The sequence below is a fragment of the Schistocerca cancellata genome, chromosome 9 (genome assembly GCF_023864275.1).
Source record: "Schistocerca cancellata isolate TAMUIC-IGC-003103 chromosome 9, iqSchCanc2.1, whole genome shotgun sequence".
Lineage (NCBI taxonomy): Eukaryota > Metazoa > Arthropoda > Insecta > Orthoptera > Acrididae > Schistocerca > Schistocerca cancellata.
In genome coordinates, this window is record NC_064634.1 from 309528810 (window position 1) to 309544182 (window position 15373).

Genomic DNA, 15373 nt, shown 5'->3' on the forward strand with positions numbered 1-15373 from the left:
TTCCTTTCTAAATTTTACTGAAGTGTGGATCGCACAGGGATACCCAGTGTGTTTTTTGCAATGATATTATGCCCAAAAGCCAGCACAGTAGCCATTCTGTTGTGTGGGGAGTTGTCAAGTACCCATACAATGGTAGCCCCCGGACAATGCTGGGATTGTAGTGTTGGTGCCCAAGGTGGAAACACCCCTTGAAGCCAAGGAATATGGCTGGGGGCATGGGGCTCTGGGCAATGATTTGCTAGCCAGGTAACAGCTGCTTTATCTGGGTGGTGCCTATGGAGAGAGCTGCCATTTGGTGTGGGCAGTACCATGGCTTAAGCAAGGAAGTATTCTATCTCCTGCGCTTTTCAATGTTGTGATGGAGGGAATGAATAGGGCAGTTAAAGATATAGTAAAAGAAAAAGACAAAAAGATGATTTTTGCAGATGATATGGTAATATGGGGTGATAAAGAGGTAGATGTACAGTTACAGCTTGATGCGTGGAAGGAAATAATGAAAAGGTATGGATTAAGAATAAATAAAGATAAGAGTGAAGTAATGGTATTTGGAAGAGAGAAAGGAATCAATGGAAATATTACCTTGAATGGAGAACCCCTCAAAGTGGTAGAAAGTTTCACTTATTTAGGGAGTGAAATATCTAGGGATGGAAGAATAACTAACGAAATTAATAGGAGGTTACAGAAGGGAGGCAATTTCTACCAAACAATAAAACATCTGATTTGGAATAATGAAGTTCCAGAAAGAGCAAAACTCCTGATGTATAAGAATTATTACTTCCCTATTGTCACCTATGGTGGAGAAACATGGACAATGAAAGAAAGGGACTGGAGCAGACTGCAAGCAGGGGAAATGAAATTTCTCAGAGCAGTAAAGGGAAAAACAAGAATGGACAGAGTAAGGAATGTAGAGATTAGAAAGGACCTCAAACAAGAAAGTATGAGAGAAGAAATTGAAAGAAAGAGATTAAGATGGTATGGGCATGTTAAGAGGATGCATGGGCAGAGACTCCCCAAAATTATGGAAGAACTAAAGATGGATGGGAAACGACCTAGAGGGCGCCCAAGAACACGGTGGAAAATGGGAGTGAGAATATCTGTTGAAAGGAGAGGTGTGACCTGGCAGCAAGTGGAGGAAGAGAAGTGGTGGGAGGACCGAGCCAAATGGAGAGGACTCGTCAGCACCCAGACCCGGCAGTAGCTGGAGCGGGATTCGGATATAGATAGTACCATGGCAGAAGATTTTCACATTAAACAAATTAAATTTTCTTCTGCTGATGGCTACACAGTCCCAGCAGTCACTTCTGAAGCTAAGTCATATTGCAATGCTGAGAGATATGACACCAAAATGTTCCCTTCCATGGCTACACCCATAGGAGGAATGTAGGGTGCAGAGACAAGGAGAGAAGTACTCCCCCATACTTGTTTGTTCTGAGATGGATTCCTTTTGAACTACAATGCCTTTGTTCTTCACTGAACATCTTGAGAACAGATTTGGAGAAGTGGCATAAATTGATGATGACCTGGGTGACAGTGATCATTTTATGATCATTTTGACCCTTCCTCGGCATCATTCACCAGGGTGTCCATAGGTGTAAATTCAGATGAGCTCTATCCAAAGCTGACTGGAACGCTTTCTCCACTGCTGTTGCCTTTCACACCCCACCGTGTGGAGGCATCTATATGGTTGCCTGGAGCACAACTGCAGCCATTCTATCAGCAGCTGATTCAGCGATCCCCAAAATCATCATGGCCATTAGAGACCACAGATGGGCTCTCCATTGTCATAAGTGACATCAGTCGACGGAGCACCTCATTACCTTTAAACAGCTCCATGCTCAGGTCTACCACCTCATAAAACAACACAAACTATAATGCTGAGAGCGGTAAGTTGATACCATTGGACCACATACCCCTCCTTCATAGATTTTGGCGAAGATTCAACAACGCGTCTATGGACACCAGTATGTGGTGTGCTGAGCCAGATGGTGTTGCCAAACATTTTGGTTTTCATCATGCTTGAGCTTCTACGTATGAGAATTCTCAGCCTGCATTCTGTGTCCTCAAACAGTGGGTAGAGTGACTTGTGTATTGGGTATTAAACTGAGGATCTAGAAACAATGGAGAGGCTTCGTCTCGCCATAGCCCTCACTGGTTCACAATCCCACAACAGGCAACAGCAGTTCACCCACCCACCACTGCCCCACACCGAACCCAGGATTATTGTGTGGTTCAACCTCCAGTGGACAGCCCCCCCCCCTCCCTCCCCTGCGTATGTCTCATACCAGACGAGTGTAGCCCCAAATATTTGCATGATAGAGAATTTATGGCGTACGCATATGTGGAGACTGTTTGCACAGCAATTGCCGACATAGTCTAACTGAGGCAGAATAAAGGGAACTGGCCTGCATTCAACGAGGCAGATGGAAAACTGCCTTAAAAACCATCCACAGACTGCCCGGCACATCGGATCTCAACACTAATCTGCCAGGCGGATTTGTGCCGGGGACTGGCACACCTTCCCAGTCGGGAAAGAGCAACTTACTTTACCATTCACTACATGTCAGCTAGAATCTCATAGTGCCCCGTTCAGTGAGTGGGAATTCTGCAGTGCACTAGCCGTTCACTCTGACATGGCTCCAGAATCAGACTGCATCCACAGCCAAATGCTCAGACCCTTATCAGTGGATTGCTAGTGTCACAGTCTTGCCATTTTCAGCTGTATCTGGAGCGAGGGTGAGTTCCTGCCTCAGTGGTGAGAAAGCTTGATCATCCCAGTATTGAAACCAGGCAGACACCCCTTGAGATGGGCAGCTATCACACAATTAATCTCACATGTTGGTACCTTGAGTCTCAGGGTGCCTTAGCTCCATCCTGGGGTGGTTTTTGCCAAGGCCATTCTACTGCTGACAAGTTGTTCTGTCTGGAGACCACTAGTTGGTCAGCTTTTTCCAGAGTCAACATCCTATTGCTGTCTTTTTCATTTACATATGGCACCACATTGCATCACCACATCCTCCATGAGTGGGGTCTCTGAGCCCAACTCCCAGTTTCTATCTGCAACTTCTTGTCTCGCCATATTTTCCAGGCCCAAGGTGGTGGTTCCCACAGTACTCCCCATATACAAGAGACAAGGTCCCACAAGACTCTCTATTGGATAGGACCCTTTTTCTAGTGGCTATTAATGGTCTAGCTGCAGCTGTGGGATCTACAGTGTCACTCTCTTTGTATGCCGACAGCTTTTGCATCTGCTATTGCTCCTAAAATGTCAATTTTGCTAAACGCTGACTGCAGTGTGCCATACAAAACACAGTCCTGGGCTCTGACTCGTGGATTCCAGTTTTCTGCCACCAAAACATGTGGCATGTACTTCTGTTGCCTCGTACTACCCTTTTGTATACTTACCATTTTTTGGGATTGGTCTTTGATGCCCAGTTGACATGGCTTCCCTGTCTTTGCCAACTTAAGCAAACATTTCAGTCACAGCTTAATACTCGTTTGCCATCTCAGTAAGACAAGCTGGGGTACAGACCACTTTACAATTTTGCAGCTCTACAAAATTCTGATCCTGTTGTATATTGATTATGGCAGCCTCCTGTATGGTTCAGCATCACCTTCAGCATTGCAGATGCAGGATCTGGTACACCATTGTGGGGTTCAACTTGCAATGGATCCTTCAGAATTGCAGATGCAGGATCCAGTTCACCTGTGTGGGGTTCGACTTGTGACAGGCCCTCCAACATTGCAGATGCCGGACCTGGTACACCACTGTGGGTTCCGACTTGCAACAAGTGCTTTCCGACCAGCCCTGTGAACAGCCTTCTTGCAGATCCCCTGCAGATCAAGTGCCAACCACTTTTGCTCAACTGTGCACAACAGAGGCCAAGGTCTGGAGTCATGAGCGCAGTTCAGATTCTCTGCTCTGAACTCCATCTTTCCCCACTGTCACCTCTTGTCAGGGAGCTGTAGCTTGTGCCCCATAGTGTATACTCCATCCTCAGATCTGCCTTGATTTGTCGGTTTGACTGAAAGACTTAGTAGATCCTATGATTTTCCACCACTTGTTTCTGGATGTCCTTGACACTCAGACATGGTATACACTGATGATTTTACAGACAAACTGGTTTTGCCTGCACATATGCAAGATACAGTGAACTACACTGCCTGCTGAATGGTTTCATTGTATTCACTGCAGAATTGGTGGCCATTTCTTGAGCCCTCAGCCAGCTACATTCTTGCACTGATGAGTCATTCTTAGTCATCAGTGTCTCCTTGAGTAGTTTCCAGGCTGTTGACCAGTGCTACCCTGGACATCCATTAGTTGTTATTATGCAAGATCTCCTGTATGACCTCCACCATGCTGGATGGTCAGTCATATTTGCCATGTTGTCCGAACAAGACACAGCCAAGGGCAAAAGCACCACAGGCACAAAGATGCAAGCTGGTACCAGTGCCAAAGAGGGTTTCCACTTGTGCGAGTTCCACCAGCACCACGGGCAGTGCAGAGAATGAAGATGTTGAATTTGCCTTGGCCAATTGCCGGCTGAGTACAATCAGCCAGTGACCGGACAACAATGGACAGAAGCCTACTCAGAAGATAGAATAACAGCTCTAGCCCACTTAGTTATAGATCATTATCCAGGGCTGACTTTGACAGGGAACAGTGTTTAGTGAACTCTTAGAAATGAACAGTCAGTTGTTGTAAATTGCATTTGCAATGTACTGTGAAGTTTACCTATGATTATTTGCACTTAGCCATTGAGGGCCTTTTTGTGTTGCAGACTTCATTATTCAACAAGTTACAAAGGTACGTAAACCTTTTTAACTCAGTTGTGTCACTTGCTTACTAATTTGTTGGAGTGTTGTAGAACCTTTGTTGTCCTTTCCTGCATAGCTGTGTAGTAGTGGCAGGGAGAAATTGTCTTAGCAGTGTACTGCACCAAAGCTGTTTCACGAACTCACAAACTCGGCGTACTGTAATAACAGTGGCAACTCTGCGTCCACAGCAGTAGCAACTAGGCCTTTACAAAACTGGCAATGAGGGTTAACAAAAGTCTTTGTCTAGACTCTTGGTCACATTGAGATCCCAGGGAATGAAGATGCTGGTTGGTTGGCCAAGTTGGCTACCTAGATGCTGATTTTGGGGATGGAGGTGGCAGGACTAGATCTTTGGTCAACTCTACACTGGCAATTGTTGGAGGCTTGGAAAGTGGATTGCTGTGCCCTGATTTGCCTGGATAAACTGTGAACCATAAAGGAGACCATGACCATGTGGCAATCTTCCCTTCATGCTTTACTTATGGTATCTACTGTCCTCTGTCAGTTTCACATTGGTAACATTTGGCTAGCTGACAACCACATTCTCCAAGTGGTGCCCATCTCACAGTGGTCCACATCCTACTCAACTACCCTGATTTGACCACATTATTTGCAAAACCTTAACCTTGTAGACATGCTACCTCTGGGCTAGCAGATGATGCCAGACTGACCAATTTGGTTTTATGTTTTACTGTGAAGAAGGTTTTTACTCCTTTCTGTGACATAGGGTACATTAATGTTGGTCGATTGAGGGACTGGAGGAGTGCCCTGTCACTGCTCTGACCCGAGGGGCCCATGGCTGCCCTTACTCAGTAGTCCATTGTGGCTCCTGCCATTCCTCCTTTTCACAAAGTTCGGGTCCTGAAATTGTGTTCCATATTCCCTCCAGATACGAATCCATCAATATTTTCCAGACCAAATTGGGACTCATCTGAATAATGAACATTAGTCTACACTGTTTGACTGTCTTCTGTGAAGATGCATCAGACGTATACATACAGCAGGGCTCCGACAATAAAGTCCACTCTGCTGAAGCCTTCTGTACACTGCTTGGATGCTGCGAGGTCAGATGCCAGTTGTCATGCAATACTAAGACAGTACCATCATGCCCTTAAAACCAAATGAAGATCCACTCTTTCGGATGTCACATGTGGTTGGCCCTGTCCTGGTCTCTGGGATATAGTTTTGGTCTCTATAAACTGTTGCCTCATTCAAGAAACAATGGAACGATTTACATTAAGCCATCAGGTCACATCAGTTTGCGACTCTCCTGCTTCCATTCTTCTTATGGCCCTCTACAGCAGAGAGTCTGTAGGCATATTCTCTGTGCCGTACTGCACCATCTGTGACTGCACACAGTGATTATAGATGTGGAACTACCCAGCAAACACTACCCTGCTTGATAGGTGCCCTGACATCATTGCTAGCATGGTTATCTGTTGATCGTAATGCCATCTTTGGCGCAGAACGTGATGGTAACAACATTTGTTGACAGTTTGTATGATTATATTGTGAATTAGACACAGGATGGGTAAATAGCAGTTTGTTGCTCTAATTTTGGACACTGGTGTAGTTTCCTTGTGGTAATGCAGGTGGAAGCACTGGTTGAACGCAGAGGGTCTGCCTCCGGTCACATATGTCCCAGGGGCCTCCAGCTGTTTTCTGGGGGGTCACAACTCTCCAACCTTCACCCTTTTACACCTCTCTCACTTCAGCTAGCTTCTGTCTCTTGGCGTTCTTGGTTCTTGGATACAGTTGAAACCATTGTGATTTGTCTTTTGTGTACTTTCTCTCTGGGGACTATTCCTGGCTTGACACACAAAGGATTAAGTGACTGATGACCTCATAGTTTGGTCCCTATAACACCATCCATCCATCCCTCTTATCAGGAAGGGGTGCAGAGGCAGTCTCTATGGACAGGCTGTTATGTTAGATAGAAGAACTGGCTCAGTTGCCTTCAAGTCGTAGATGTGTGAACAGTGTACCTGAAGTATAAGTGCTGAGAGTGAACCATCAATCAGCTTTTTGCAATAAAGTGGTACATTAAACTAAACACAGATGATTGATACGATGTTTTTGGCTTACAAGAGGCCTCAAAGACATTTTGTTATGATGATTGGGGCAGTCCAGCCAACTTCAGTGTGGTATCTGGTTTGCTGCCAACTTCCAGGGGGGGTGTATGAAGACTGAAGAAAGTACCTGCAGTGTTGTATTGCTACATAAGTCATATTCTGAAGAATATTATCCCACTGTGTACATATTTGCAACAGATTCCTTTTTAAACTACCTCAGTCTCAGCAATTATTGAACAAATAATGCATACTGAGCATGCTGATTTCAGTATTTATGCACAGTCTTTGTACCTACAACTCGTGTCAGATTATGCATACTTCTGCTGAGTTATTTTATCTCCACTAGGGACCATTTCAAGCAATTGGTAGTGAGTGTTCATTATAATTAGTAAGCTTAAAGGAGACTTACATCACAACCAATGAAAAACTGGAGTCTATCTTCAGTGTCATCAAGCCGGTGCTCTGCATCATATTCCTCAGCTGCAGGCAACAGAACAGCTTCGGCAAACTCCATTTCACTTTCTTCCCCCTCTGTAAAAAGAAATCATCATTTAGCTTTTTGTCCTGTTACTTTTATCATTCATTATTACCCATCTTTATTTGCTTTGTTTCATAGTAAGTAATAATACTAAAACAGAGTATACTATTGCAATATACATGCAGGCAAAAAGCTATCATATAATATGGCGATAGTGAAAATTAGATATGACTTGGTGTTACTAAACATACACTCTTCTGAAACTGTTGATGTAACTGGTAGTAACACTTACAAATTTTATTCCAAATGGGTATGAATTTGTAAGTGACACACTTTCATACCAGATGATTGATCAAATGTTATAATCAATCAGTTATGCAAAACTTGTGTTGCTCATTGTACAACAATCACTCAAAACAAATGTTGACTTAAAAGTTCAGACATTTTTGTTGGGACAAGGAGGGGATAGGGGAAGGGGTATGAATGTTGTAGAAAGGAAATCTTTCTTAAAATTGTAAAATGGTTACTTTACATTGCTATAACCTTTTCTTTTTACTTAAATATATAGATTAACTTGTACATTGTGTTTTTGCTCTATGTCCCTACTTTTGCTCACAAGAGTACCACATTAACATTGCTTTATACACACATATTACATGAGAACAATGCAGACAGAATACTCACCAACAAATAGGATAATAGCTGGATGGTCATGTATTCTTGCAGCATACCTCTCTGTCAAGATGTTCACCAACTTTGGTTGCCATGGGAATTCCTGAAACATTGTCATACTGTGCAGTTAGCTTCTCTTCCTCTATTTTCTTCACCCTTAACCCTAAACATCTCTCAAATGTGCATAACTAGAAACATGTGGTCCACCAAACTTTGTAATGTTTTTTATCACAGTACTTCACATTAGCTGCCAGAAATTAAGTAAATAGTCAGCTAATTCATACTGAAAGTAAATTTAATATTATTCAGCATGTATAAGGACTTTGATGATTACATTATCTAAAATGAACCAAATATCATACATGTGTGCTGTCATTTATTATCAGTCTTCAAAAATTTGCTAATATTGTTACAGCAGTCACAAATATAAATGAAAAATAACAGAAAATGTAAATGAAATTAATAATCAAACTAAGTGAAAATATTAAATCACACGACTTTTGCATAGTCAAAGCATATCTTTGTACAGTACTTCAGGTAAATTAGTTGATAAAATTTGGTGCATGTGCCATTTTCTTTTAGTGGACCCAGATCATTTTATACACTTTTACCTCTTTTCCATTCTGTCACTTGGTATGCCTCTAAAATTTCATAATCAAATAAATCCTACAAATATTTGAGATTTAGTGGGCTTTTGCCCCAAAATTCAAATCTTGGCTCTTAGTCCAAATATTCCTTTTTTCAAAATGCAATGCTTTTTTTTTTTTTTTTTTTTTTTTTGCACTAACAGGCCCAGAACATCCCCCCTTGAAATCATTTGAAATCATTTTTTTTCTAAAAAAAAGTTTGATGGTACTCCGACATGGGATATAATGCAGTGAAAATTAGTTATAACTGAAGCATAGGATACCACCCATCTGCTTTTAGCCATGACATCATCAACATGTTGAACTACAAAAAAAATGGTATTGGACTCTTCAGTTGACTTTACAGCTCAAATGAACCAGGCGGTACCACGAAACACACAAACATACAAGAGAAAGTGGTATCCAACACTTCAGTTTACATCATCTCAAATGAAGTATGCGATTTGAGCGTACGCATATCTGTTTAGCACTTTCATCACCCACTATTAGTGGGTGAAGGCACTAACTACATGCTTGTCGAACTGGCTGCCAGTGATTCAGTTGTCGAGAATGGTTGCCGCAGCTTCGAAATGCTTGAAACAGTCAATGACATCAATTTTCCCACCAAAAACTGCACTGGTATCGTTCGTATTGCAGTTACCAACACGAAGAGATGAAATAAAAAATTTACGTCCGTGAAATAAATCTTTCGCACTCTTCCAAATTCTCAACATCGTAAAAAAATTTCTTTGTCGAGGAAAAAGTTTAGGGGTACGCATCCCCCAGAGTTCCCCCGGAAAAACGCACTGGGTACAGATTACATCAGGCTCTTCTTCCAATAAAGTATTTTTCTCTCTAATATCACTATCTATTTCATAGCAACTGTCAGCTACCACAAAGTTGGTACCAGCATCAGAATCCTAAAAAATATCATGGTCGTTCTCATTTATCTCGTCATCTATATCACACATCAGTTCTTGTACCTAACTTAAAAATTTGGATTTGCTGCAGACATCTTCCTCCTCTTACATTTCAAAAGTTTCTCTATGCTATAGCCAAAAAATAACATAAATTCACAATTATAATAAAATGCTGTAAAATAAAAAATCCAAAAAAGCAGTTGGAGAGCAAAATATATAGTAATTATAAATCTGTGGTCTGTTGGAAATACCTAATTATTACATATAAAGCGAAACATGCGGTGTTCCAGGCACTTTGTGCATCAGCTCTAAATAATATACAGTACTTTATTGTTAGACTGGCAAAGTCATACTGTCTGTTGAATGATGCTTTCCACACAGCAGGTAATAAGCTGAAGATACTGAGAAAGAGAGATTGAATGTTTTGCAGTGCTACTACACGTGATCTTTAAAATGGACGATGGACTCTAAAGACAAATTTTTGGGTTAAGGGTTAAACAGAACAAAACTATCTGTGACTGTTCAATTGTCTTACGTCTCAACTAGAACATCACACACTTACTGCTCAAACATGTCCTCAGAAACTGAATGACCATAGTTTACAGTGGATGTGTATGAAATTTACATTTAGTAGACATCATTCAGGATCTCATATTATGAAACTAAAAGTCATGGAAGGTTAACCAAGACCATTGATAGTCTAATTATATAAAATATATAGTGTCCAACAACTGAAAGGATTGACTGGTTTCTGAGGAATTTTAAAAGATTACATTCAATGCAACTCTCTAGCATCACCCCATTATCCACATATCAAGCCTCTTATAAAAAAACTGTGATTGCATTCATTCATTCATTTATTTATTTTGAGTATCCTGGAAGTAGATAAAATATTACAATAATGTGTGTTGTGAATTGATTTAATTGAAAACCATACATAACATGAACTACTACATCATCACACAAGTCATAGTTTTTATTGCTGAACACTGTGACCCCATGAACTGAGCGTCTGCTGCCGGATGGTTACCTGCTTCTCTTAGCACCTGCTGATAGACTGCTGACTTGATTTGGTCTATACTCCTGTTCGCTGCTCTCCCTCGTGGTTTTGTGCTCTTGATATTTCCTCCCGTGTTTATTTCTCCTGGATTTTCTCCCTCTTTTCTAACAATATGGATAAAGAACTGGTGAATTTTTTGGTTGACATGAGGAGAAGGATGGCTGGAGAAATTAAGTTGCTCAGTAACAGATGTATTAGTTCTTCTTTCAGTTAATTTTATGCACAGCATCCTGAGGCTGCACCAAAGCTTAAATGCATCCATATGCTGCTTATTCCGGCCTTGAGTGCCCATGTTTCACAGTCATAAAAGAAGATGGAAAACACAAGTACTTCAAAAAGCTGGATTGTTGTACTGTTGGTTATCGCTCTGTTCTGCCAGATCTCGGTGAGCTTCTTCATAGTCTGTATTATTGACTGAGCTCTCCAGGAAAGATTCACGATCATTCCTCACTGCTTTACTTACACCAGTACTCCTTTCCTACCTTCCAAACCTTACAGAAGTTACTACTATAGATAATCTATTTTTGCTTTGCCTTAACGTAAGTACTTTAGTTGCAAATAAAAGAAAACCGAGAGCTGAATGTAAGCTGGAATGGCATCAAGCTAGAACACACACATAAACCATCATACTCTGGTGTCATACTATACTGGTCTTCAACATACAAACATCACTGTGAGAAGACCTGTCATAAAGTCGCAGCAAGAAATATACTGAAAAAATTGGCTAACAGCAAACAGGAAATTACACCAAAGCTGCTGAGAACCAATATCAGGCACTATGCTTCTGCATAGCAGAATATGCTTGCCCACTGTGGACCATATCTGTACATATCAAACAGGCCAACTTAAAGCTTAAGTGAAAAGCGTCTACTAATAAACTATGCATAGCTGAGTTCACAGACCCAATTCGTGAGAAGCTGAAGCACACATATGCTAAATGCCATACCTTATTTGGCATTTCCTCTGGACTTGAAAGACACAAATCCCTCAAGAGATTCTCGAACAAAGAACTTACTGAAACTCCAAATGATTACCCTCCACTACAGTATATGACTACTGGTGAGAACATGAAATGGAAGATTTGGAGGAGCCTCCACAGCATCAGAATTGGTGTGGCACCAGTTAAGGCAAACCCGATCAAGCAGGGCCTGACAAATGAATATGACAACATACGTGATTCTGGAGAATATCAGGAATATGAAACATTTCCTAATCTGTGTCTGTAAATGTATTCTCAATGAATTATGGCAGAGAAGCAAGGAAGCACTGGACAAAAACCCAATTTTGGACTGAAAAACTTGAAGCTCCAACAAAAAGAAGTAAGAAAGATGTCAGAATGATTACTTCAAATAAAAGCAGTAATATTAATCTTTTAGGTGGTGGTGTTAACAAATTCATGTTTCAAAAAGTACCATTTGAATGCTTTTTGGAAAAAAATCAATTTTTGAAAACATAATGTAATTGGATAGATAAAAAATCTACTCACCAAGCGGAAGCATGTGAACACACATAAGAAGGTATTACATATGCAACCTTTTGGAGACAGTGGCTCCTCCTCCTGGCAGAAGGGTTGAAGAGGAAGGAAGAGGCATGAAGGGAGGTTTAGGAAAAGGGGTAGAGTTCGGAAAAGTCACCAGAACACTGGGTCAGGAGAGTCTTACCAGACAGGATAAGAAGGAAAGATTAATTGTTGGGGACAGCACTGGGTGAGATTTGAAAACCTAAAATCTTAAAGGTGGAGGATAAGGTAATGTGCAAAGCAGAGAGTACTGCTAAAACATCATGCACAAGTTAATAAGAGTGAAAAGCTAAGGGCATTGTATGTGATAGGGGTGGGAGGGGGATGGCAAAAAATAGACAGGTCAGAAAATGAAAGAGGTAGAAAGCTAGAATGGAGTTAAGAAAAGAATAGCTACTGTGAAGAAATGCTGAAACCAAAGAAATTAACATAAATTTAGGCCAGGTGGGTAGCGATAACCAAGGACATGTTGTAGTGCCAGTTCCCCACATGCTGAGTTCTGAGAAACTGGTGTCTGGGGAAAGAATCCAGATTGCACGTGCGGAGAAACAAGCACCAAGGTTATGACTGTCATGTTGTAGTGCATGCTGTGCAACAGGATATTGTGTGTTGTCAGTGTGCACCCTCTGCCTATGCCCGTTCATTCTTTGCTATTGGTGTATTTAGTGTCCATTCATCAGAGCCATATAGAAGTGCAGGTCAGGTATCACATCTTACAAATTGAACTCTGAGGTTTAGATTTAGGTCAGTACTAATGAGAATTTTTGTGACTTTTATGAAAGTGTTGCTAGTATTGTTTATACAATATTTTATCTCCATGTCTGATTTTTATAGAGTCATGTTCCAAGGACCTTCCTCCTGGACAAAAGGGACAGTTTGAATAGGAATCCGGCCAGAGGTTCAGTCATGAATATACAATCAATTTCTCTTCATCATAAGAAAATTTCCATTACAAAATTTGAGTCTCTGCAAAGTTCATACTTTAATCTTTTTTCAAAGAAGGATCATCACAAAAAAAAAAAATGAAAAAGCTACAAAAACTAAGCAAGTGTGATTGAGTTGGACAAAAATTATATTTAATCTCTCATGTGGCATATTAACAAATTTGCTTTTATTACAGCTTAAGCCCACTTTTCTGAAGAATGTGAAAAGCATACAGAATTTTGAGTTCTCTTGGGTCTTGCTCCCTTATATTCAGATCAGTAAATGTGATTTAAAATGTTATTTCAAATGCAAATTTGATTAAAGGTACTGGTTATGGATTAACCTTCATTTCTGTTGTAGTAAACATAATAATTTGTTAAGTAGCATTTATAAATAAAATTATTTAATGCAGACAACTTCCCCATTAAAGTAATATTGACATTATCTTTTATAAATAATTTTAATTGCCTTTTATAAATAATGTACATACGCAGACTAAAGTGGCAAATGGAACTTTGTCCCAAGGCCTGGATTCAAATTCGAGCCTCCTGCACACTAGGTATATGCACTGACTACACAAGCAAGCCTCCCTCCTCAGTCCAAATTCCCCATTCATGCCTCACCCCACTTGGTGTTCCCCCTAAACTCAAACAGTGTTGTAGAGGCTCTCCAGGTGTGTTGGACTAGCATCTTATAGTTTCATTTCATTAAAGCACCTGTACCTGGGTTTCAGCCAGGACCCCCTTTTCAATCAGTGGTGAGCTGCTAGTCCAATTCAGTTGGAGAGCAGTGCTGTTGAAGTTGAGGAGGAATACCAAGTGGGCTGAGGTGTGAATGGGAATTTGGAATTAGGAGGGAGACATGCTAGGGTAGCATATGTAGTTGTGCAAAGCGTCTATGCCCCGGGAGGCATAGTGGTTAGTGCATCTGCCTAGTGAGCAGGAGATCTGAGTAACGAGGGGTAATTTTTGGCAGTGCTACAGAGTACTGGAAGAAAAGAAGCTAATCTCGAAAATTTGATGTGATTTGTACATAGCACAAGAAAAGGATTATAGGGATAACATCACCTACCCACACTAATTTCAGATGCACTAAAAACCACTTTTATTTCTCAAAGACAAAAAAACACGATACAACACTCAAAAAACCAAGCAAGAACAGCACAAAGATAGTCTGTGCGTACAGGAGTGTACTTCACCAGTCACACTCGATTAATTGATCTTTTTGCTGCTACAGTGTCAGTAGTTTTATTATAAACAAGAGTATTCAGAGAAACCCACAACTTAATAAGTAGTCTGGCAGTGCAGGGATAAGGTAAATTAAAGTGTTAAAAGAATTTGTAATAAGTATTACTGCTAATTAGTAAGCTGAATGAACCCAGTTAATCTGCAAGTAACTAGTATTTTTAAGCCGAGCTCAGACCTCAGCTTTTCTATCTGTGGGTTAGGCTTTTTGGTGGGAAATATAACTCAAAAAGGTAGTGTAACAATAGCTGGAAATTGTTTACACTAAAACACAATTCAGGATATGAGGTAAATTTGAAATTGCTCTTCACAGTATTATGAAAATACATGAAGCATAATGTAATACTTCTTAACTGTTGGAGCTGGAGAGTGACTGGAGACTGGCATTTGTATATGGGTGTGGCTGATGCATTGACTCTAACTCAGTCACATCATACATGAAAGAGTCTGCATCGGAAGACTTCTGATAAGAGGTTTCCTTAATGGGCAATTTCCAGAATAATTCAGTGTGACCAAAAGCAGCATCCAATCAATCTCAATGTTTTCACTACACATATTTTATGACCAGTTCTTGTGAAAGCCAGACCTGCAGAGTAAATACAGGTGCTACTGAAAGAGCTACAAGCAGATCAAAAGTAGCATATTCATTTAATATATTCGTTTGAAATGGAAGGGAATGTGGAATATCAAAGAGATGTGCTGTGCTTACCAAAACATGACTTGGAAATTAATGAAATGGAACTGTTGTATTAAGAAGGATTCAAGATAATACATTTCAATGTATAACAAGTAAACTAAAATGTTGAATAGCTGCAACTACAAAAAGTTGACTGGCAGAACCTAAATGTTTGTTAATATTATATTGAAGAGGTCTCTGAATGGTGCAGCAGTTAGCTTGTTAATAATGTTATGTAATCATACTGTTTGTGAGAATTTGGATGTTGATTTTCTGAGTATTACCACTGATTGAAGATATCTGTAGTTGTTCCATTTAGCATGCTCCTTTGCCAAACAAAAATTTCTTCAATTAAAGAACATCATGA

At 40.5% G+C, this 15373-nt stretch overlaps 1 protein-coding gene across 1 annotated transcript in view; it reads right to left on the reverse strand.

The window, feature by feature from the left end:
• LOC126100944 (nucleoredoxin-like) overlaps positions 1 to 15373 on the reverse strand; it is a 265930-nt gene that overhangs the window by 4401 nt on the left and 246156 nt on the right. The window contains exons 4-5 of the mRNA XM_049911606.1: positions 8050 to 8140; positions 7297 to 7418 (exon numbers count right to left, since the gene is read on the reverse strand). Coding sequence (XP_049767563.1) covers positions 7297 to 7418; positions 8050 to 8140 — 213 coding nt within the window. The remainder of the gene's footprint in view (positions 1 to 7296; positions 7419 to 8049; positions 8141 to 15373) is intronic.